Source organism: Sciurus carolinensis, chromosome 15 (assembly GCF_902686445.1).
Source record: "Sciurus carolinensis chromosome 15, mSciCar1.2, whole genome shotgun sequence".
In the NCBI taxonomy this organism is placed as follows: domain Eukaryota; kingdom Metazoa; phylum Chordata; class Mammalia; order Rodentia; family Sciuridae; genus Sciurus; species Sciurus carolinensis.
In genome coordinates this window covers 12024168-12045242 of record NC_062227.1, presented here as the reverse complement: position 1 = coordinate 12045242, position 21075 = coordinate 12024168, and the positions used below count along the sequence as shown (strand labels likewise).

The 21075-nt window shown below is 49.8% G+C and overlaps 1 protein-coding gene across 1 annotated transcript; it reads right to left on the bottom strand.

Moving 5' to 3' along the window:
- Positions 1 to 18351: 18351 nt before the first annotated feature.
- On the bottom strand, positions 18352 to 20002 carry Gadd45g (growth arrest and DNA damage inducible gamma). The gene is made up of 4 exons (XM_047526568.1): positions 19841 to 20002; positions 19374 to 19475; positions 19038 to 19251; positions 18352 to 18949 (listed from the first exon to the last, which is right to left on the bottom strand). The coding sequence occupies exons 1-4, from the start codon at positions 19891 to 19893 to the stop codon at positions 18839 to 18841; spliced, it is 480 nt and encodes a 159-aa protein (XP_047382524.1). The 5' UTR covers positions 19894 to 20002; the 3' UTR covers positions 18352 to 18838.
- Positions 20003 to 21075: the final 1073 nt, after the last annotated feature.

Genomic DNA, 21075 nt, shown 5'->3' with positions numbered 1-21075 from the left:
ATGTGTAAGAGTGCACGGCAGCAGCGAGGCTGGGACTGCCTCGGGTCAGTGGAAACCCGGTGACCCACTGGAGAGGATTAGACAGAAAAGCTAACATTCTGCTTTTAACTAAAACAGCACCCATTCTTGATCACTAGAATGAAGGTCAATTAATTATCTTGCTGCTCTGTGTCCTGATTTCAACAACAGTGGAAAATACTAGAGAAGAGAGAAAGTCACATGGGATCCACGCCGCTCAGAGCTCCTTGTGCCATGTGAGGCAGTGGGGAACCCAGAGCGGTTGTCTCCATCTCTCCAACTTGGCTTCCTCAGCTTAGGGTACCTGTTACGGTTTGGATGTGACGTGTCCCCCAAAAGCTCAATGCAAAAAGGTTCAGAGGAGAAATGATTGGGTTGTGAGAGTCTTAACCCAATCAGTGAATTAATCCCCTGATAAGGATTAACTGAGCAATAACTGAAGTGGTAGGGTATGGCTGGAGGAGGTGGGAATTGGGTCATGGCGATGGGGTATATATTGTATCTGGAAAGTGGGGTCTCTCTCTCTCTGTGTCCTGATCACCTGTGAGCTGCTTCCCTCTGCCACACTCTTCTACCATGATGTCCTGCCTCACTTTGAGCCCCGAGGAATGGATCCTGCTCCCTGTGGATTGAGACCTCTGAAACTCTGAGCCCCCAAATAAACTCTTCCTCCTCTACAGTTGTCTGTTTGGGTCCTTTAGTCACAGCAGCAAAAAAGCTGACTAAAACAGTACCTTCGTCCCCCTCACATACAGGTTGTCTTTACCTGAATGGCTGTGGTGGTTACTCAGCTGTCCACCTTAAGTTCACCTCAAGTTCACCTCTACACACCCAAATCTAGCAGATCACGGCCTGCTGGAGATGACCATGTGGTTGCTCCTCTTCAGGAGCATCCACATCCGACTCTGGGGGAGACCAACAGCCTCCACACTATCTTGGAACATTCCTGAGCCTTCCCTCTACCCCTGGACCAGAGCTATTCTTGGTTCCCTGAGGGCAGGAGCCCCTCTGACCCATCTCAGGCCCCACACTGCCCAGCCCAGTCCCCCAAAACTGAAGCTCCCATATACCTGCAGTGTAACAGCATGACCCTCCGTGGCCAGTTAGAGAGATCCCCAGGAAATAAGTCTGAGTACCCCTTGAGACTAAGTGGAAGCCAAGCATGAACCAAGGGAGGAGGGAATTCTGTTTACTCCAGAATGTCCCCTAGAGGCCACCCAGGCTTCCAGGCATTACCAAGGGCAAGCCTTCAGAGGAACCACGAAGGGGCACAATCCACAGGCAAATGCACACAAGCCCTGCAGAATCTCCTGGAAACAGATCGGCTGCACCCCAGGCTGAGGACCTCCAGGAGCAGACCCCAGGAGGGCCTGTGTCCCAGCCTCCACATGCCCCTCTTCCTTCCTTGGCTACTAACTCCTCCACCAGATGTTCTAGGGGAGGCGATACTCCAATCCACCTTTTCTTCCACCTGAAAATATTCCATGATATCTAGAGAAAAAATAAAGGATGAGATTTTCGCTTTGTCCTTTTGGGTATTTTCATTTGTCTCTATAAATATGGAGGAGTTCCTCATCTCTGTTGAGCCCTGGTCTTGCCTCCAAAGAGCATATCAGGTTGAATGAGCCACAGCCCCTGCCCACCAAGGTTCACAGTCCTGGAAGAAGAAATGCCAATAGGGCCACAAGGAACCAGGACATCTGGCCCCTGCCAGGTGGCTGGGGCTCTCTCCAAAGCACCCATCTGAAAGTCAAGGCAAATTGCAGACGAGCTGCTGGAGGCAGGGATAACAGCCCCGTACAGGTTAGGACCAGGTGAGCTCTCAGGTCCCCTCCAGATTCCAAAGGCATGGTTCTCAGAAGACATATGGAGTACAGACTACTGCCTTGAACTTGCGCCCTGCAGCAAACTCAGAGCTGGGTCTCGCTGCAATCTTCCATGTCTTTTCAACGCACTGCTGAGCTCCACCCCTCCAAGGCAGGTCCAAAGGAAGGCTCCTCGGGCACTCCCTGAGCTGGCACGGTGCAGGGACTCCCAGGCAAGGCAAACACCCTCCTATAAACAATGTCACCAGCAGGGCGGCAGTGCCCCAGGGAGCACCAGCCAAGCAGCAGGCTCACAGTCAACTTACTGGGAGGTCTGTCTTGCTTTAGGTTTTGGAGGTTGGGTAGGGTAAGCTGGTGAGAGGGTAAGCTGGTGGGCTGCTAGCAACAGACTGTTCAAAAGCAGTCAAAAGCTATTCACTGCATAGTTGACCCAAGGAGAGTCATCGCTCCAAGGAACAGAGTGCTCAATGCTCCAGGCCACCAACCAACTGGCCATAAGGAACCAAGGGCATCCTCACCTCCTCTGGGGTGGGGGCAGTCCTTCCCATTACCCTCCTGGGTTCTTATGCATCGAGCCCATGCAGGCCCAACTGAGCAAAGCAGGGTCACACTGGAGACAGACTGAGGAACTCAGAGCCCAAAGGCCTCACTTGGTTTTCCTGCACTTTCTCAACCTGACCCACAGCTGGAAAGAACCTTTCTGTATCCCTGATCCTGCCAGAAAGATGCAAAATGTAGGCAGGTGTCTGCACTATATGCCAAGCAAGAAGGCAGCTAGAGAAGGCCACAAGCTGTGTTTATGGGAAACCAGGAGGATAAAGGTAAACTACGACCGGGCACAGAGATAAAAATAACAGTGGGACAGGAGGTCCTGCCAACAGAAGGCTCACTCACGGCCTCTGAGCACCACTGGGCCCTGGGGCCAGGCCAGGGCATCAAGGACACTGGTCGCTCACCTGAATGGCTGCAGGGAGCTGGCTCCTTCTCCTTCTACTTCCAATTATTTCTCTCCCTCTCATCTGGTTCCTTGGTTCCTGCAGTCATCTGAGGAGCTCAACAGGGACACAGAACTCCTGGCAAAGTGTGCAACCAACCTTGTAAGCAATCCCTGGACATGCTCTGGAATGACCACGAAGGAATGCCCCAGGAATATCCCACGACCAGAGTCGTGACCTTGAGCCAGTCGCCATGCTCTGGGGAGCCTCAGTGGTCTCCTCTTTCCAGGATGGGGTCACGGCATGGAGCACCAGTGTTGGGACATTAAAGGCTTAGCTCTGCTTAGGAAGAAGACTTGTTTGCAGAGGAGCTTGGACAAGGCCTGCGTTAATCCCCCCCTGCGCTGTTCAGAACATCCACACCCCCACCAGATCAGAAGTGTGCTGGGTGGGGTGACATGCCACCAGAGGAAGAGACTGCAGTGGCAAAGCCCAGGTCAGCCACCGTGAGGTGATGCTAAGCCCTGGGCTATGGCTGCTCGTCCCAGATGCCAGCATTCATCCTATTGGAGGACTTAGCAGATGTTTGGTGTTTCAACAACAAATACGTGTGTGTGTGTTGTGTGTGTTCAGTGATTTCATCCTTGTATCGGCTGCGTGGCATTCACTATTAGCCAGAAAGGTGACTAGAGGACACTTTGGCTCTTTAATTTTAAAAAGTAACACCTCAACACATATCAAGAAGACCGTAATCCTATAAAAAGATGTAGCTTTGCCTTCAGCTGGCAGAAGCTGACGGTGGCTCTGTCTCCATGACCCTTGGACCACGCTTCTCCTGTGGTTGCTTCTCTGCCTCCTAGTTCATTTGCTGGGGTCCCCAGCAGCCTCCTCTGCCCTTCTCCCTGTGATGCTGTTCAGTATTCAAAAATGCATGTTCCCGGAGAGCAAGTGACAAGATGCAGATGCAGGTCCAAAAGGCTTCCTGGACTCCCACATCCCCACGCTGGGGACCTTCGTGTGGTCCGATGGGCACAGTGGAGCAGAAGTGGCTGTGCTGTAGGGACTGTCACCCTCCAGGGATTGTAGGGAACGCAACATGAATCCCACAGCGGGTGGGGGGAAGAGCGGTGCTGGGAGCAGCTGCAGCTCTAGCTTCGATCCCGTGATGGGAAAATGAGCATCAGTCACATTCCAAGGGAGGAGAGCGACCAGTCTGTCTTCTGTTGCTAATAACTGAATGCCACAGGTTGGGCAAATTACAAAGAAAAGAGATTTGTTTGGGCTCATATTTCTGGGGTGCAGGGCCATATCTGGCGAGGGCCTTCTTGCTAGCAGAGACCGAGGTGGTGCAGAGCATCACACAACAAGAACCAGGGAGCTTGCAGCCTCCTGGGTCTCCTCTCGTATGTCTCTGTCCTCTTATAAACTTGCCAATCTTCAAGCCTGGGGGCTCCCTCCTGATGACCTTACTTAATCCTAATCAACCCCCAAACTGGATTAAGTTTGCATCTTCTTATTAACACCTCACAACGGGTATTATACTCTAGTGTGGGTTTCCGGGAAGAAACACCATATTCAAAGCATAATCAGAAAGGAAATACCTCCGCTAAGTGCCTACTCTGGGGAGGCCCTCTGCTGGATACTAACACTTCACCTCCATCTTCTCCATCATGTTTTGCAGCATGGAGAGAGGCAGGGACCCAGAAGTGGGCAAGGCAGGGAGTAGAGATGCCAGGATAGCATGAAGGACAGCCCCCTGTCATAGCGGTCTCTTCATGCCAGCCTCTGGAGGGTAGCTGGTGGCCCAAATTTACTCTCTATTGCCAGATCCAGGTCCTGTAACAAACAAGACAGGCTCCCGGAGAAACTTGAGAGCTGAAGTTCTCCTTCGCTAATTGTTAACATGTGTAAGACCAAACAAAGAATGAAGCCACCAACTTCCAGCACAGAACAGAACATGCTGTGTACCCACTGTACACACATCACCTTACCCAGGGATTCCACAAGGTGCAATGTTCCCATAACACAATCGTTTTATAGAAACCAAGTGTTCTGGTCATTCCTTTTGCTTACTACCTTGTTTATCTGAAGTAATTTTTCCAGTCCTGGAAAAAAAAAAAGAAAAAGAAAAAGAAAATAAGGTAAGTGTTGGGGACAGAGAATGCTTATAAGAGAAATGATTTTGCTTCAGGTTTACCCTATGGAGAAAGGCCTTTTGAAGCATTTCACTTTGAAACGGGGTTCTCTCCTAGCATTTTTATGTGGTGGGTGTGAGACTCCATGGGAAGGAGTAGAAGCTGGACCAAAAAGTTGCAGCCATCTTTGATTTTTGTTCCATATCTGGTTGGAACACAAGAAAGACAGAAAGAGCATGGATAGGCACTGATAAACACACAGTTGAGCTTGTAGACTCCCAGGGGCCTTCTAAAGTGGAGATTGGGAAGATGAAACAAAATGGAGAGAACAGCATCTAACCAGTTGCCAGGTACAATGCCTGTCTGGAAGGCTTCCGCAGAAGGCTGCCAGGCCATCAAGATGGCGCCCTCCTCTTCCTCCTGGGCACCTTGGCCACTCTCTGAAAGGGTAATTCCAGCAGTTCCCTTTTCCCCCTCTCATCCTTAATCCTCTGAGTTGGTAAAGTCAGACTGCTGAACTTCTCTGTTCTTTTTTTCTTCCTTTAATTTCTATTTTATCTGTTTTTCTTTTTAATTGACCCATAATGGTTGTACCTTTTTATGGGATCTGGTGTGAGAATTCAATACACATATACATTGTGTAATGATTATATCAGGATAGTTAGCACTTCCATCTCCTTAAATATTCATCATTTCTTTGTATTTGGAGCCTCTGAACATCCTCTCTTCTAGTTCTTCATAAAATATAGATGAGGTTGTTGCAAATTATAGGCCCCAAATATGCTGTAGAACACTAGAACCTATCCTCCGTATCTGGGTGTGTTTTGGTACCCATTATGCAACCTGCCTCCAGGCTCTAGTAACCACTATAATACCCTCTTCTTTAAATTAACATTTTTAACTTCCACATATGTGAGGACAGGCAATATTTGTATCTCCATGCTTATCTTACACCGCATAACATAGGGTCCTTCAGTTTCATCCATATTGCTGCAAATGACAGCATTTTACTCTTTTGATGACTGAACAAGTTCCCATTGTGCATATTTACCACATTTTCTTTATCCATTCATCCCTCAATGGACCCCATTGTTGGTTCCATATCTGGGCTATTGTGAAGAGTGCTACAGTAAACATGGCCATACAGATTTCCCTTTGATTTCATTTCCATTGAATACACACCCAGAAATGAGATGGCTGGGTCACATGATGGTGCTGTTTTTAGGTTCTTGAGGCACCTCCATACTTTTCTCTGTAATGACTACACTAATTTACATTCCTATCAACAGTTAGCATAAGGGGTTTCCATATCTTCGTTAAGGGGTTTCCATATCTTCGTTATTTTCCGAATCCTTGTTATTTTTTGCCTTGTGAGTGATAGTCATTCTGACTGGGGTGAGATGATCATTTCGTTGTGGTTTTGATTTGCATTTCCCTGATGATTGCTGGTATTGACCATTCTTTCATACATTTGTTGTTTATTTCATATCTTCTTTTGCAAAGTGTCTATTTAGATCATTTGCCCTTTTTAAATCAGATCGTTTGAGTCTGAGACTACAATTTGAGTTCCTTGTATGTTCTGGATATTTATCCCCCGTTAGATGGATAGTTTCCAAATGTTTTCTCCTGTTCTGTAGACACTCTTCACTCTTTAGTTTTCTTTGCTGTGTAGAAGCTTTTTAGTTTGATAGAAAACCCACTTGTCTATTTTTTATTTTGTTGCTTGTGCTTTGGGAGTCTTATCCCCAAAATCATGGCCTATGTTGATATTTTGAAGTGTTTCCCTGTGCTTAGTTCTAGTAGTTCACAGTTTCCTTCTTACATGTAGGTCTTTGATCTATTACAAGTTGATTTTTATATATGGTAAGAGACAGAGGTCTAGTTTTATTCTTCTGCATGTAGATTTCCAGTTTCCCCAGCACCATTTATTGAAGAGGTTGTTCTTTCTCCAGTGTAGGTTTTTGGTGCTTTTGTTGAGAAACAATCTATAGATTCATGGGTTAATTTCTTTCTTTCTTTCTTTTTTTCCCCCATGGGTTAATTTCTGAGTTCTATTTTCTGTTCCATTGTTCTGTGTGCTCTTCCCAGTACTGAGCTGTCTTGGTTGCTGTAACATTGCAATATGTCTTGAGATCAGGTAGTATAATGCCTCCGACATGTCCTTTTTGATCAAGATTTCTTTGTCTCTTTAGGGCCTTTTGTACTTCTATTTGGAATTTTAGGATTTTTTTTTTTTGTAATTTCTGTGATGAATGTCGTTGGCATTTTAATAGGGATTACATTGCATCTGTTGATCACTTTGGATAGCACAGATATTTTAACAACATTAAGTCTTCCAATCCATGAACACAGGAAGTTTTTCCATTGAGTGTGTGTGTGTGTGTGTGTGTGTGTGTGTGTGTGTTCTTCAATTTCTTTCATCAGTGTTCTGCAACTTTTTTTTTTTATCAAGATCATTCACTTTATTGATTAAATTAATTCCTGGGGCTTTGTTTTTTTGTAAGTATTATGATTGGATTGCTTTCTTGATTTCTTTGTTGGCAAGTTCATTACTGGTGTATAAAAACACTACTTATTTTTGTATATTATGTTTGTATCCCTCAATTTTACTGAATTTGTCAGTTCTAATGGTCTTTTGGTGAGGTCTTTGGGTTGTTCTACATAAAGAATAGCATTCTGTTGACCTAAGTAAATAACTGGAGAGTCCAACAGGATGGAAGGATGGGGCTTCAAGGTAGACAGGTATGAGAAACAGCACAAGTATGTGTGTTGGAAGAAGGAGCTAATAGGTAATTATAAGACCGAAGGAAAGTGGTGTCCTATCACCAGGTGAGCCTGGAAGAGCCCACTGGCCTCAGTCCTTGGCAAGCAGAAGGGCTTCCGGCTGGTTCCTGGAGCCGTTGGGTGCTGAGGCAGGGAAGGCCAGCAACAACCAACCCCAAGGTCAGATCCTGAGTCAATCAGCACATTGGGTACCTCTGAGACCACTGGGTAAGGTCAGAATTCTTAAAAATACAAGCATTAAGCTCAGAGAAGTACCAAAGAGCCTGAGATCACACCCAGCAAGTGGCGGAAGGTCAGGAATTCAAAACAGCCCCACCCACACCAGGCTTCTAACCCAAGCTCTGGCCCCATGGCTAAAGGAGGGCCAGGGGCCCAGACCATCGTTCTGGGCCAGTGTTCTGGACCTGTGCCCTGCCTTATCATGCAGTGGTCCTGTAGAGAAGGAAAAGCCCTGTGGTCTGGATGGCCACAGGAGACTGGGGCCACGCCTGGCAGCTGGCCTGGGGCTTGTAGCTCTGTGTCTTCTACAGCTTGTCATTTAGCACCAAACTTCTCTATTTGTGTTAGAGGGAATGCTGAGGGGCTCCCCAACACTCCAGGACTGATCCTTTAGAGAAAGGGGGGAACTTCACCTCCTTAGAAACCCCCAACAGAAAACATGGCAACCCTGGCCAGCAGTCACTGCCACCCACCCTGTGCAGGCATTATTCTGGGCACTCTGATCATTTGTCCCCAGGGTCCTGGCTTCCAGATGGAGGTACAGGGAGTCAGGGAATCCCAACCTGACCTCGCTCCTGGGAAAAGTCCCCAGCAGCACATGCTGCCCTCCTCTCTCTGGGGAAAGTGCTCCCTGCTCCCCCAACCCACAGTGGGAGGCGGGGCCGTTGTCATTCACAAGGGTTGCTGAGATTGCATCACACTTTCCCAAAGGACCAAAGGTATAAACCACAGGACGCATCCACCATCTTATTTGGATCAGGAGCTGTTGGATTTTGTCCTACATTTGTGCTGCTACAACAAAATACCACAAATTGAGTAGCTTATGAACAGCAGCCATTTATGTCAGTTCTGGAGGCCAGGAAGTCCAAGACCGAGGCACCGGCTGGTGAGGTGTCTGACAAGGGCTGCTCTTGGCTTCCAAGATGGCACCTCATTGCTATGTTCTCCAGAGAGGAAGAACTGTATCCTCACATGGCACAGGGATGGAAGGGCAAAAACTGGACCCCACTCCTCCTCCATCAAGGTCCTTTACAATCAGCATACAATCTGTTCACAAGGGCAGAGCCCTTGCGACCTAAACACCTCCCCAAAGGACCCACCTTCCAAAACTGTTGCACTAGGGATTAAGTTTCCAACAATATGAACTCTGGGACAAGACAGTAACTCAGAGCATCCTCCAGCAGGCTTCCAACAGCTGATCTTCGAACCTGTGGTGACCACTAACCAGTACCTACAAGGACAGTGCCTTGGAGGATGAGGCTGGGGGCACACCCTTGGTCCTAATTTAACCCCAGAAATCCCCTGACTTGACTCGTTTCATTTGGGCTGCATGCTGCTGTTGACAACATAAGGATGCCACAGGTGGCTGGTAACCAGAGGGGGGTGAGCATTGTCTGCCCCAGGCCTCAGCCCAGCTGCCAGGCTCTCACTGGGCATGTCTGAGGAGGAGCCTTGGAGTGGGCTATCTGGAGGGGGCAGGATCTGATTCTCCATCCACATGATTAGGATTCAAAGCATGGGCCTCAGGGTAGATAGCCAGCTCCAGATGGCTAAGGCTGCTGGCTGCAGCAGAGGTCCCCTGCTTTTGTCAGTCTCCACCCACCCCTCCAGTGGCTATAGCTCCCCCTGGGTTGGTGGTGGTTTCTTCCGAGTCTTTTCTGTGCCTTCAGAGAGGTGAAGCATGCCCACAGGAGAGCAGCTGCTGGCACCCACCTGTTACTCTTAAAGCAAACTCTTGCTTTCCTGCATAAGAACTGTGGACATCTGCATGGCCCAGCAGGACCCCTGTGTGAGTCAGCTTTCCACTACTGTAAGAAAATACCTGAGATAATCAACTTTTAACAGCAAAGATATATTTTGGCTCACAGTTTTGGAAGTTCCAGTCCATGATGTATTGGTCTTATTGCCTTGAGCCTGCAGGGAGGTTGCACATAATGGCAGGAAGTGCATACCAGAACAAAACCACTCATTTCACAGCCAGGAATTAAAAGATAAAGAGTAGGGGGTGAGAGTCCCACAGTCCCCTCCCACCCCGAGTGACCTAAATGCCTCCCATGGGACCGTACCTCTTAAAGGTTACACCATCTCCCAAAAGTGCCAAACGCAGACCAAGCCTTTAACACGTGGCCTTTTGGGGGGCATCCCAGATCCAAATTACAGCAACCCCAAGTCCTTGGTCAGCCCAAGTTGACCTTCTGATGACATGAGAGCTAAGCAGTTTCTTGGTCATCGTTTTGGGCTGGCAGAGCTAGAACTTAAGTGACTTTTCAGAAATCCAAGGGCAGAAAATGAGAGCACAATGGTTTTTAAATGGGTTTTCTGATAGCTGAGCACACACTGGGCATCCTCCTTCCTGGAATTGTAGCATCATATTCCTGCTCAATGCAAGGAGTTCCATGAATTGCTCAGCTGCTGAGAATCCCTCAAGGTCACTTTAATCTTGCTGTGAAAGAAGATACTTTCTCCAAAGCACATCTGTTTCCTTTCTTTCTATTTTGTTTCTTACTGCTGTATTCCTGACACTCCTTATAATCCTAGTTGCTTGCACTGAGTCATAATAAAATCTAACAAATTTAAAATTACCCTCCTGAATTTTCCCACTCTGGGATGTGTCCCCCAGGCCACCATGACTGGGTGGGGATAGGTGAAGTGACAGTGTCAGAAAGTGGGATCAAGTCGAACTATCACATTGCATAACTGGCAGGGCTTGTAAACCTCAACCCACAGCCAGCTCTGAATGCAGAGAAATGAATCATGAAAACTGGCAGCAAGTCCCTTCTACCCCTGGAAGTGACAAAGGAAAACCACATCAATTGCTTGGTATGAGATAAAGATGCTCAGTGGTTGTAGGATTAAAGACCCACTTTGAGAGGGGAAAAGGCATCTCCATCCTTTTAGCAAGTGTTCCCATAATTGACTGTTCTGTCCACTTCACTTCCAGATGGCAAAGCAGGGGCTCTTCCTGGATCTCACTGATCTACTTTCCCCACATCCCGGGGCTAGAGAGATGGACGAATGAGTCTGTTCCTCATAATAGGAAGCCATGAGCATCAACAGCAAAAAGAACTTTGCTTTTACCAAAAGATTGTATTACAAGAAAATTAGGCCAAGTAGCCAACGTCTCAGGCAACAGGAGATCCCATGTTCTCATCTGGTCCTCCCAGCCACTTCCTTTCTCGGGAGAATCCCGAACTCTGTGGCCAACATGCCTGCCTTCCGCAAGATCTAGCCACTCTTGGGGAGGGCTCTAGGGGTCAGACATTCCTGTCTAGCATTGAGAACGAGAATCCTGTGGATGTGGGGGTAAAGCTTGGGCTGGGTGAGGAGCCCTGGCCCTCCTCTAAATGTCCCCTGCAGCAAGTGACTTCCCCTCTGAGCCCATTTTCTCCCCAGCAAAATTCGAGATAAATAATGTGTCCTTCCTGCATGAAGCATCCGTCACTTAATGGCGCTTGGAAATCTTCATAAAAAGGGAAAGCTTTGGGGGCAAAAACCAACAATTCAGTGGCCCCTGGGTTTTGTATTCCCCCAGGAAGAGGTGAAGGATAGATTTCCAAATCAGTAGGCCCCCTTATTCAGTTTCAGTTGCTATCCATCAAGCACTGTTCAAAAACATTACATAGAAAATTCCAGAAATAAAAAATTCATACATTTTAATGAATTTTATTATATTATTATAATTATTCTATATTATTATTAGTTGTTGTTAATCTTTTCCTGGGCCTAATTTGCAAATTAGATTTTTTTTATTGGTAGGTATGTAAAGGAAAAACATGTATATATAGGGTCTGGTACTATCTGAGGCTTCAGGTATCCAGTGGGGGTTTTGGAATGTACCCCCAGAGATCTGAAGAACTGCTGTATCCTACGGGAAGGGGAGACCTCCTGACAGGACTGAGCAGAACCAGCGTCTTAAACAGAGGCATCACTGGCCCCCACGGTAGTATTGGAAGACTCTCCCTGTCCCGCGCCAGACACTGACACCTCTTCTTTCTGGGGCCATCTCCTTGAATTCTAAGATAAGCCCAGCCCACCTGGTGGCCTAGGGCCCACAGGCTGTCCTCTTGGTCACCTTCATGACTGGCCTCCATATCCAATGCCCAATGCTCAGTCCATTCCACCTACAGCAGAGTCTCCCTGCTGTTCCTTGAACTTGGCTGGGCTCTGAGGCTGAACTGCTTATCTGCAAACAGTCCAAGAAAACACCCAACAGGACCAGCAGGACCAGTAGGACCAGCAGGACCAGCAAGGCCCCAGGGTAGGAAAGGGGAGGATAAGGATATCTGGAGGGAGTGGGGAGCCCCGTAGGACACAGGGATGGTGAGAGAAGAAGATGGTACAGGACAGGGGTGCACAAGATAAACGACATAAAACAGGAGGGCTCAGGAGCCCGAGCCCAGAGCATGAGAAGTGGAGGAGGAGAGAGGGGAATGGCCCCAGAGAGGTTGCTGGTGTCCCTGGCTGTGCCGTATAACAAATTGTCATTAACTCAACAGTTTCAAACAATACTCTGCACAAACTCACCCTGCTATGTGTGGAGGTCCAGGCAGATGCAGAGGGCTTCTCTGTTCAGGGTCCCACAAGGCCCAAACCAAGCTGTAGGATCCACTGGGCTCCTGTCTGAGGCTTTGAAGAATTTGATTCTGAGCTCATCTGTCCTTGATGGTGGGATTCCATTTTTTGCATCTGCAAGACTTAGGTCCCTGCTGTCTTCTGTCAGGTCCATCCATTCTGTTTCTAAAGGCCACTCCATTCCTTACTTCTTGACAACCTCCATCTTAAAGCCCACAGTGATGGGTTAGATCCCTCCAACATCTGGAATCTCTCTTGCTCCCTCTTCCACAACCAGCCAATCTCTGCTTTTGAAAGATGCACAGGATTAGGTTTGGCCTCTGAAAAGCAGAGGTCTTCTGTTTTCAGGTCTTCTGCTTAGGAACCTTAATTATATCTGCAAAATTCCTTAATCTCACCATCACAGGAGTAACACCAGGGGGTGGATTTCCATCAGAGGGCCACAGTTGAGTTCTGCCTTCTAATGAGATGTCACCTGGGACATGACTAAGCTGAGGATGACAGCTTCACCTGTCAGCTGCTCTCCCAAGTGAGATGCCATACAAACAGCAACAGGTGCAGGTGCATCCAGCTGCCACAGACCCACTCGGTGAGCACTGCCGGTCCCGGATCAGTATGGGGAAGGGGGGTCGGAGTCTCAGGGAGATCCCCTGGGCAGCTGCAGGATCCTTATCAATGGAAGGCTGCTCATCTCTGGACCTGATTTTGCAGAATCTCCGTGCTCCTCAGTGGAAAGAACCCTTGGTGTGAGCCCTGCTGATCTGCACGCTGACAGTGTTCAGTCCAGAGTTCCGATGCTCTTCCTTTCTGCTGAGAAGTCAGCCCAGCAGCCAAGTCCCCAGAGGGTTGTCTTTCTATGCACACTGTGTTTTCAACACATCCTGCCACCATTTCTGGTCAAGTTGTAGTTACCAGGACAACGTCCCCTGAAGGGTTTGTTCTAAGGCACCTTCCTTCTTGTGCAAAAGGGCTGAGGGCTGCCACGGCCCACCCTGTTCTCCCAGAAACACTGTGTTCCTTTCCGAAGCTCAGAGGAGATGCACAAGGAAACTGCAACTTGGATTATTATGTGGTGCTGGTTTCAGACAAGCACAATCATTCTGCTGTTTGTCACCCTATACCTCTAGCCTAGGGACTAGGCATGGTGGCAGGGGGTCCCCACCCTTAGGTCCCACCCTTACGTCCCACCCAACCCTCCACCTGCCCCAGGGAGCCATGGAGTGCAGGGGACTCTTCCCTTCCATTCAAGATGGACAAGCTGATGCCAGCCTCTGTCAAAGGTGCTGAGGGACACAGGGAAAGGAAGGAAGAGAGAAAGGAAGCAGAGATGTGTCCCACCACAGGCCCCCATCCCAGGCCAAGGCCCAAGACACGGCCACATCACTCAACTCAGAAGGAAGAGAGAAGCCCTCCTGCTACCTGGCAGCCTAAACCAGACATCCCTAAAAATGTGAGTCCCTGGTGGCCCAGCAGGTGGGGTGAAGGACCAGACACTGAGTGAAGGGATTTAAGGGGTAGGAGCAAGAGTCAGGGAGGCCAACAGAGCACCAAGCAACCTCACAGAGAGAGGTCCCCAGCACGGCGCGTTCACATGCACTGAGCCACGACCACCCAAGGCTGAGACACACCAGCCCCTCCCTGGGAAATCTCCTCACTATCACCGCAGACCCTGCTGCTGTGCCCAGAGCCAACCTCAGAGGTTAAGGACCCTGACCTCCAGGCCAGGGCAGAGGCAGACCTGGGGCTCAGCCTGGGCCAGATGGGGCATTACTGGACAGTCACAGGGGCAGGCAGAGCCTTACCAGAAGGGAACACTGAGCAGAAGGAGGAGGCGGCTTGGGTGAGGGAGCACGGGAGGGGGAGGGGCGGAAGAGATCCCAGACGCCAGGCCAAGTGACCTGCAGCATGCAGGGGCAGAGGGAGTCTCCAGAGCCTGTCCAGAGCAGCCCCATGACAGGGAAGAGGGGAAAGGCGGGAAAGACTGAGGCAGGGAGGCAGCGCCGAGAGAAGGCACTCGAGTCCTCTTGGGAAAGCAGGTGATAACGTTCTGGGAAGGGTTGGACTGGAGAGAAATCAGAAGAATGCAAATAAATGGGAGATGGCGTTTATGATGCCAAAATGAGTGGAATGTAAACAGTGACATTTTTTAGGTGGCCTGCAGGGGATCTCGCAAAATTAACAATTGGTATGGGGAAACGGGCGCATTCACGGATCTCATTCTCTTCCTTAGGGTGTTTTTGAGGTGGGAATGATTGGGTGGGATGGGCCTGAGGAATCTGAGTCCAAGGCCATCCATAGAGCACTTCCTGGATCTCCCAGGCACGCAGGGACCGGCAGGGAGACTGTGCCTAGGACGGTGCCTGGCACGCACATGCTCTCAAGCAAGGCCAGATGAGTCTATCAAGGGATAAATTAAGGCATCTTGGACCTTAAGGGGGGCTGGCAAGGCCCTCATCCACCACTAGGCTTCGTGTTCCATCCCCATGACTGCTAGGGGGTGGAGGAGCCTCTGCCGCCCTGTGAGCTGGAAGCCAGGTGCCCACGTGACCGAGATACTGTCACCTCCTCCTGGAAGGTAGACCCTTGCAGGCAGCCTTCACCCGGACAGGGGCTCTTCCTCCCACATTTGCATTTGCTAAGAGAGTTGAAATCACTTAGCAATGCTATTCTAGAAGATGAAGAAGAAAAGTCTGTGCTAGACCTAAAAACAACAATTTACAGCAAGCCTGTCATCCCAGTGACTCGGGAGGCTGAGGCTAAAGGATCACAAGTTTAAAACCAGCCTCAGCAATTTAGCAAGGCCCTAAGCAACTTCATGAGACCCTGTTTCAAAATAGAAAATAAAAAGGACTGGGGTTGTAGCTCAGGGGTAATGCACTCCTGGGTTCGAGCCCCAGTACCAAAACAACAACAGCAGCAGCAACTTACAAAAAGGCAGTATAAGCTTGCCCTAGAACACATGTCCTCTTTCTGGGCACCGCACCATCCCCCATCCCCTGCTGGCCCTGCGCAAACTCAGTCATGCCTACTGGACAGCCTGCAGTTCAGGCCATGGAGGGATGACATACCTAAATAAGGAGTCCATACCTTGGAAAAACAACTGAAAAATGCAAGAACTATGAAGAAAAAAGCAAAAATGACTATCTGCTCACCGAGCTGACCTCTCCAGCCTGGCTTTGTTTGCCAACAACCTTGCTTTTGCTCTGAAAAATTCATTTATCACTTCTTTTCAAGTGGTTCTTTGAAGACTTCAAGAGCAACATGCACTGCGCTATTGAGGCGAATAATTTAATAAAATGTAGAACGCACAGAATTAGAGCCTTTAAAAATGAAATGAATCTCAGAGATCATTTTGTCCTGTCATCTTAGCGGGGAAGGAACAAGGCCCAGCTCCCTGCGTGAACAAGGCCTGGTCTGAGCAACAGTGGCCCGATCCTCCTGGCACTTCCAGTTGTCGTTTCCGCACTCGTTTCTTCTTCGTGACACAAGTTTTACCCCTGCAAATCCTTACAGCATTGATTGAATGCAAAACATTTTTTAAAAAGAAAAGCATGCTTGACTTCCATTCCTTGAGGGCAGCACAGGTTTTTCCTTTAGACAGGTGACACTTAAAATCCTGCAGACAGCAGGCCATTCCTGTTGAGTGACTGCATCAGACACGCTCCCCAGAGGGAAAACAAAAAACTAGAAGGAAATGTGCTCAAATGTGCCCACGCTGGGGTACAAGTCCTTGTACCTTGTTCTCTAATGTTTTTCTATTTTACAGTTTTTTCTTATATATATATATAAGAAAATAAAATATAAATATATATATAAAATATATATATAAAATTCTTATAAATGTAAAAAAAATTTCCTACAAAAGTAGCCTTTCCAAAATCAGCCTGCTGGCCTGCAAGCACTCCATCCAGCACCTGGTAGTGTGAGGGTAACTGTTGGCCCTGGAACCGCACTCCCTGGTACCCATCCAGTTGGGGTCTTGGGCAAAGGCTTTCATTAGCTTTTAAGTATTAGCATCATTAGCATTCACTCGGCTCTTTGGAGGCTGTGGTGCTCAACAGTGCGCCTGCGTCACCTCAACATGCATGTGGTGATTAGCATGTATGCATTATCACACAGGGTTGTTCCAAGTATCCAGTGCCATGTTGTGTTCTGCATGTAATGACCCACCCTCTTTCGTTTATTTTAATAACATTAAACATGCATTTGTCATAAAGAGAAAGGAAAAGAAAAAACTGCACAAACTTTGAACCCAGCCCTGTGTCCAAACCTGCATTTATCTTCCCCCTGCAAATTCTCCTAGCTTCTGGACTTCTCACAGGTGGTCTCACAGCCAGCTCTAATCAGAGAAAGGCCAGTTTTACACCAGTTGCCAACTCAATGTTCTCTAAGGGTCGCTTTCTCTCAGGAGGGTCTACCAGCCTCCTCTGGTGCAAAGTCCTGCTGAATTAACTCATTTAAAGGTACATTTTTGAAGTAACCATGTCCCCTTTATGTTTTCTCCAGCACACTGTGGCAAAAGGTCATTTTGCTGGAGCACATTCTGGTATGGATAGACTCACTTCTTTAAGACCTCTTAGATAAGGAAAACTCAAACTTGGGGCATCAAAAGGTAAAAACATTAATGAAAATTGGTCACAAACACCGCTGGATTATTTCATTGGGTTTCTGCCTCATCAATTTGCAAATGTTTTTAAGAGCAGATAAATGGGAGACAGGATGCTTTCTATATAGGAAGAGTAATTAAGCCCTTACAGTTTTCCTGTTGTCTTGCAAATGCTTCCACAATGTGGAGAGAATTTCAGAAGTGGCACTCAACAAGCAAATCAGCCACCCCAAGGACTGCTGATAAATCAACAGAACGTCCTTCTTAGAAAAACAGCACACCACCCCTCCTTTCCCCGAAGGCTGTTGGGCTGCTCTGCAGACATGGCCCACGTGCACTTCCTCTGCAGAAAGCAACTAGTCAGACAAGGGAGGGAAATCAAGACATACTGGTCTAATAAAAAAAAAAAAGATCCATTCACTCAGGGCATTCTCCTCCCAGCTCTTTCTTTAAAGGCAATCTTAGCTTAAAAAGATTTGAAATTGTTTTCTCCTGTAAGTCTTTAAAAGGAATTGAGAATAGCAGTAGTCCTCTTAACTCTGATGTGGGCAGAGGACACTCAAAATAGGAGACAGCAGATGCCAACCCCACTCAAAATTGCTCACGCCTATTTATATACATGCTGCCTTTCAATTTTTGCTCAGATCTTCTAAGTTCTATCACAGCCGTGACAAAATGATGACTCATGCTTTAACGCAGTCATTGGTGTCATATTTGATATTAATACCTTTGCAACATTGCTTTGTCAGAGCAATTAAGAGAAAGTTCCTGAAAACAGCAGTCTGCCCCCATCCCCAGGGATCACAAAGGGTAGGGTTGCAGAAGGCAAAGCTCATTGTGTAGGAAGGCGCTGCTGGCCTTCTGCAAGCTGTTCAGATAAGCAGCTGTCGGAGGAGTGGAAAGGGGGGAGGGGAGCTAGGGGAGGCAGAGGTCACTGTTACCGACAGGATTGCAAGCCTTGAGCTGCTGCACCCACCCGGATGCCTTATCTCAAGCACGCTCCTGTCTTGCAATCTTTAAACGTTCCTAAAAGGAGAGGAACAGGAGCCCAGCTGAAGTTCTACCATTCCACGCTGGGTGTCCCCTCCCCCCCACTGCCAGCCTGAGGAGCCTGTAATTCTTGCCCGACAGGAAGGTGGGAACAGGTGGCATCAGCTCCACCGAGTTCCTGCAACCATCCGGAAACGTAGCTCACCCCACTACCCCACCCCCAACCCCAAGGATTCCCTACCCTCAATAAAAAGCATAAGTTTGTTTCAAAGAGTTTATTGTTAAAATTCAAAGCTCCAACGGCAGCTTCCTTTTTTAAAGAATGCATTGCCCGAATCCATTTTGAAAAAAGCAGTGCAGCCTGCTAAGTCCATCACGCTTCTATAGCTGTACCAAGTCCAGGCTACCTCTTCTCGCCTCTCCCTCTTTGGTGCCGAGCACAGGCTGCTGAGTCACGCATGCCGGGCCAATCTGTCCTTCCCGGCCCTGGGGCCAACGTCCCCGCCTCGGCCTTCCTGGGCGAGCAGCCGCTCCACTTGCAGAGTACTCGGCTCGGGCCAGCTTGCCCCTGCCGCCGCCGGCCAGCCACCTCTTCCGGAGACCGCGCTCCTCGCTCTCCAGGCACCCTCGCCTGCCAGTCCTCCACGCCGCACTAGGGCGCCCTCCAAGGGCCGGCCACTCCACAGAGCCAGCAGTGCTCTAGGCGCCCCGGGGCGTCACCACGTCGATCAGACCAAGATCCCCGCTGGGCGGTCACTCGGGAAGGGTGATATTGGGCACCCAGTCGTTGACGCTGCGGCTTTCCTCGCAAAAGAGGCTGAGCTTCTCCAAGGCAGGGTCCTTCCACGAGTCCTCATTAGGGTTCTGCCGGGAGAGAGCAGGGGTCAGTCACGCTGGCCGCCGGCCAGAACAGGGCGGGAGACCCTGGGACGAGGGCAGAAGCCCCACTTACCGAAATGAGGATGCAGTGTAGGTCGCCTGGTGTGCCTGCCTCGTCGCCGGTACCCACGATCGCAGCCAGCCGCTGCACGTCGCCCACGCGCACAATATCTATGTCGTTCTCGCAGCAGAACGCCTGGATCAGCGTAAAGTGGATCTGCAGCGCAATGTCACCCTCGTCCTCCTCGTCGGCGGCCAGCACGCAGAAAGTGACGTTGTCAGGATCACTAGAGAGGCAGATGGGGAGAGTAAGGTCCGGGTTGGGGAGCCAGGGCCACCTGGATGCAGCTCCCAGATCTCCCCGCCGCTCCACACCCAATCGTCCCGCCCGGGCTGCGTGAATACTCACACGTTCAGGACTTTCGCCGACTCGTAGACGCCGGCGGTAAGGCAGCCTTGGCGCTGCGCCGACACCAGCAGCTCGTGCAGCGCTTTCCCGGCGCCCTGCATCCTGTTAAAAGAACCAGCGCGGTGAGTTGAGATTCGCCTGGGATGCCGCGCAGCCTCCAGTCCCGGATTTCCAACTCCAACCGGTTCTCTAGCCACAATCTGGCGCCCGCGCGCCTGGTTTCCAAGCCTAAATGGGCGCCTGCACCCAGACTCTCTAGACCCAGGGACTCATCCCCGTGACTCCCCAGCTCCAAGCTGGCGCGAGCACCTCTGATTCTCTGGCCCTTAACTCCCTACTTCTCAGCCTCCGGACGGCGCCTGCACCCCGCCGGCATGGGTGCTCGACACCCACCCTGAGGGCTTCCATCCCAGAGAACCTGAACACTGCCCCCATAGCAGCTTGGCTCCCAGCACTCCAAGACCCACCTGGCTGTGCTTTCCGGAACTGTATCCTGCCCGCGGATTTCTTCCAGTGTCATAGTGCAGTCAAAGTAGCAAGTTTTCCCCAAACCGGCGAGCGCAGAGAAGACGTTAGCGCAGACACAGTTCCCAAGCCCGGCGCGCCCACCACCAGCTAGTGCGACGGCAGCGGAGACGCGCCCTTTTATAGGCCGGCGGGCGAGGCGCCGCCAGCTGGCGCTAGGCTGCGCGCCCATTGGCCGGCGCCCGCTTTCTGATGCAAATGAGGCGGCAGGCAGTCGGCTCGTGCCAGAAGGCCACGTGGGGAGGGGTGCGGGGGATGACAATGCCTCAAATCTGCCGCTTTTGTTGGGGTGTTACCAGGCAGACTGGAGCCTGCAGATTTCATCTCGCCTTTTTTTTTTTTTTTAAGTCCTTAAAAGGGAAAAGTTTAAAAAAAAAAAAAAAAAAGAAAAGGAAAACCTTGTTTGCTAGTACGATGCTACAATTTGTGAAGTGCACAGAGGACGTAAAAGAAATTTGTTTTGCACTTCTTTTCATTACTACCTTTCTATTTCTTCTCTCCTTTTAATTTAAACTTTATGAGGCTGTTGCATTGAAACCGAAAATTAAAGCAAAAGCAGGCTGCAGTAGATTGGGGCTTGCAAAAGGCAATAGGCTCAGTCCCTGCAGCTGACACCAATTGCCTGAGCGCGCTGGCAAGGCCTGCCACGCATACCCAATGCCCTTCAGGCTCGGCACTGGAAGCTTGGAGCCCACCACACCGCCCTTGGCGGAGCGCTGCAGGGCGCGGGCGGGGGAAGACAAGCAGATTGTGGCCGGCGCACGCGGCTCGTTTGCATTTCTATGGGGGGCGCACAATAGAGGAGGTCTGGCGTGTGGCAGTTTGTAGTGGGGACAATCGAAGCTTTCTCTTCATAGCAACACTGCCCACCTGCCGCCGGGTGGGGTGGGCAGGGCCCCTCCGCGCGTGGGGGTCGCGGGGGAGCCCGGCGCGTGGGGGTCGAGGCCGCGTGCCACTCCCCCGCCCCTGCACCAGTTCTGCTGTTTGCAGCCTGGGCTTGCAGCTAAGTCGCAAGCGTACTGAGCAGCCAAGCGAGTTGTGAAGGACACCCGGCTGCTGCGCCTGAACCCCGTGGCTTGGGCTTCTGGAGCTTGTGGAACACAGCTTGAGAATCCCTTTCCCAGGGCGCCACCTACAGGCTGATCGGAAAGATCCTGACCTCCCCGCCACCCACTCG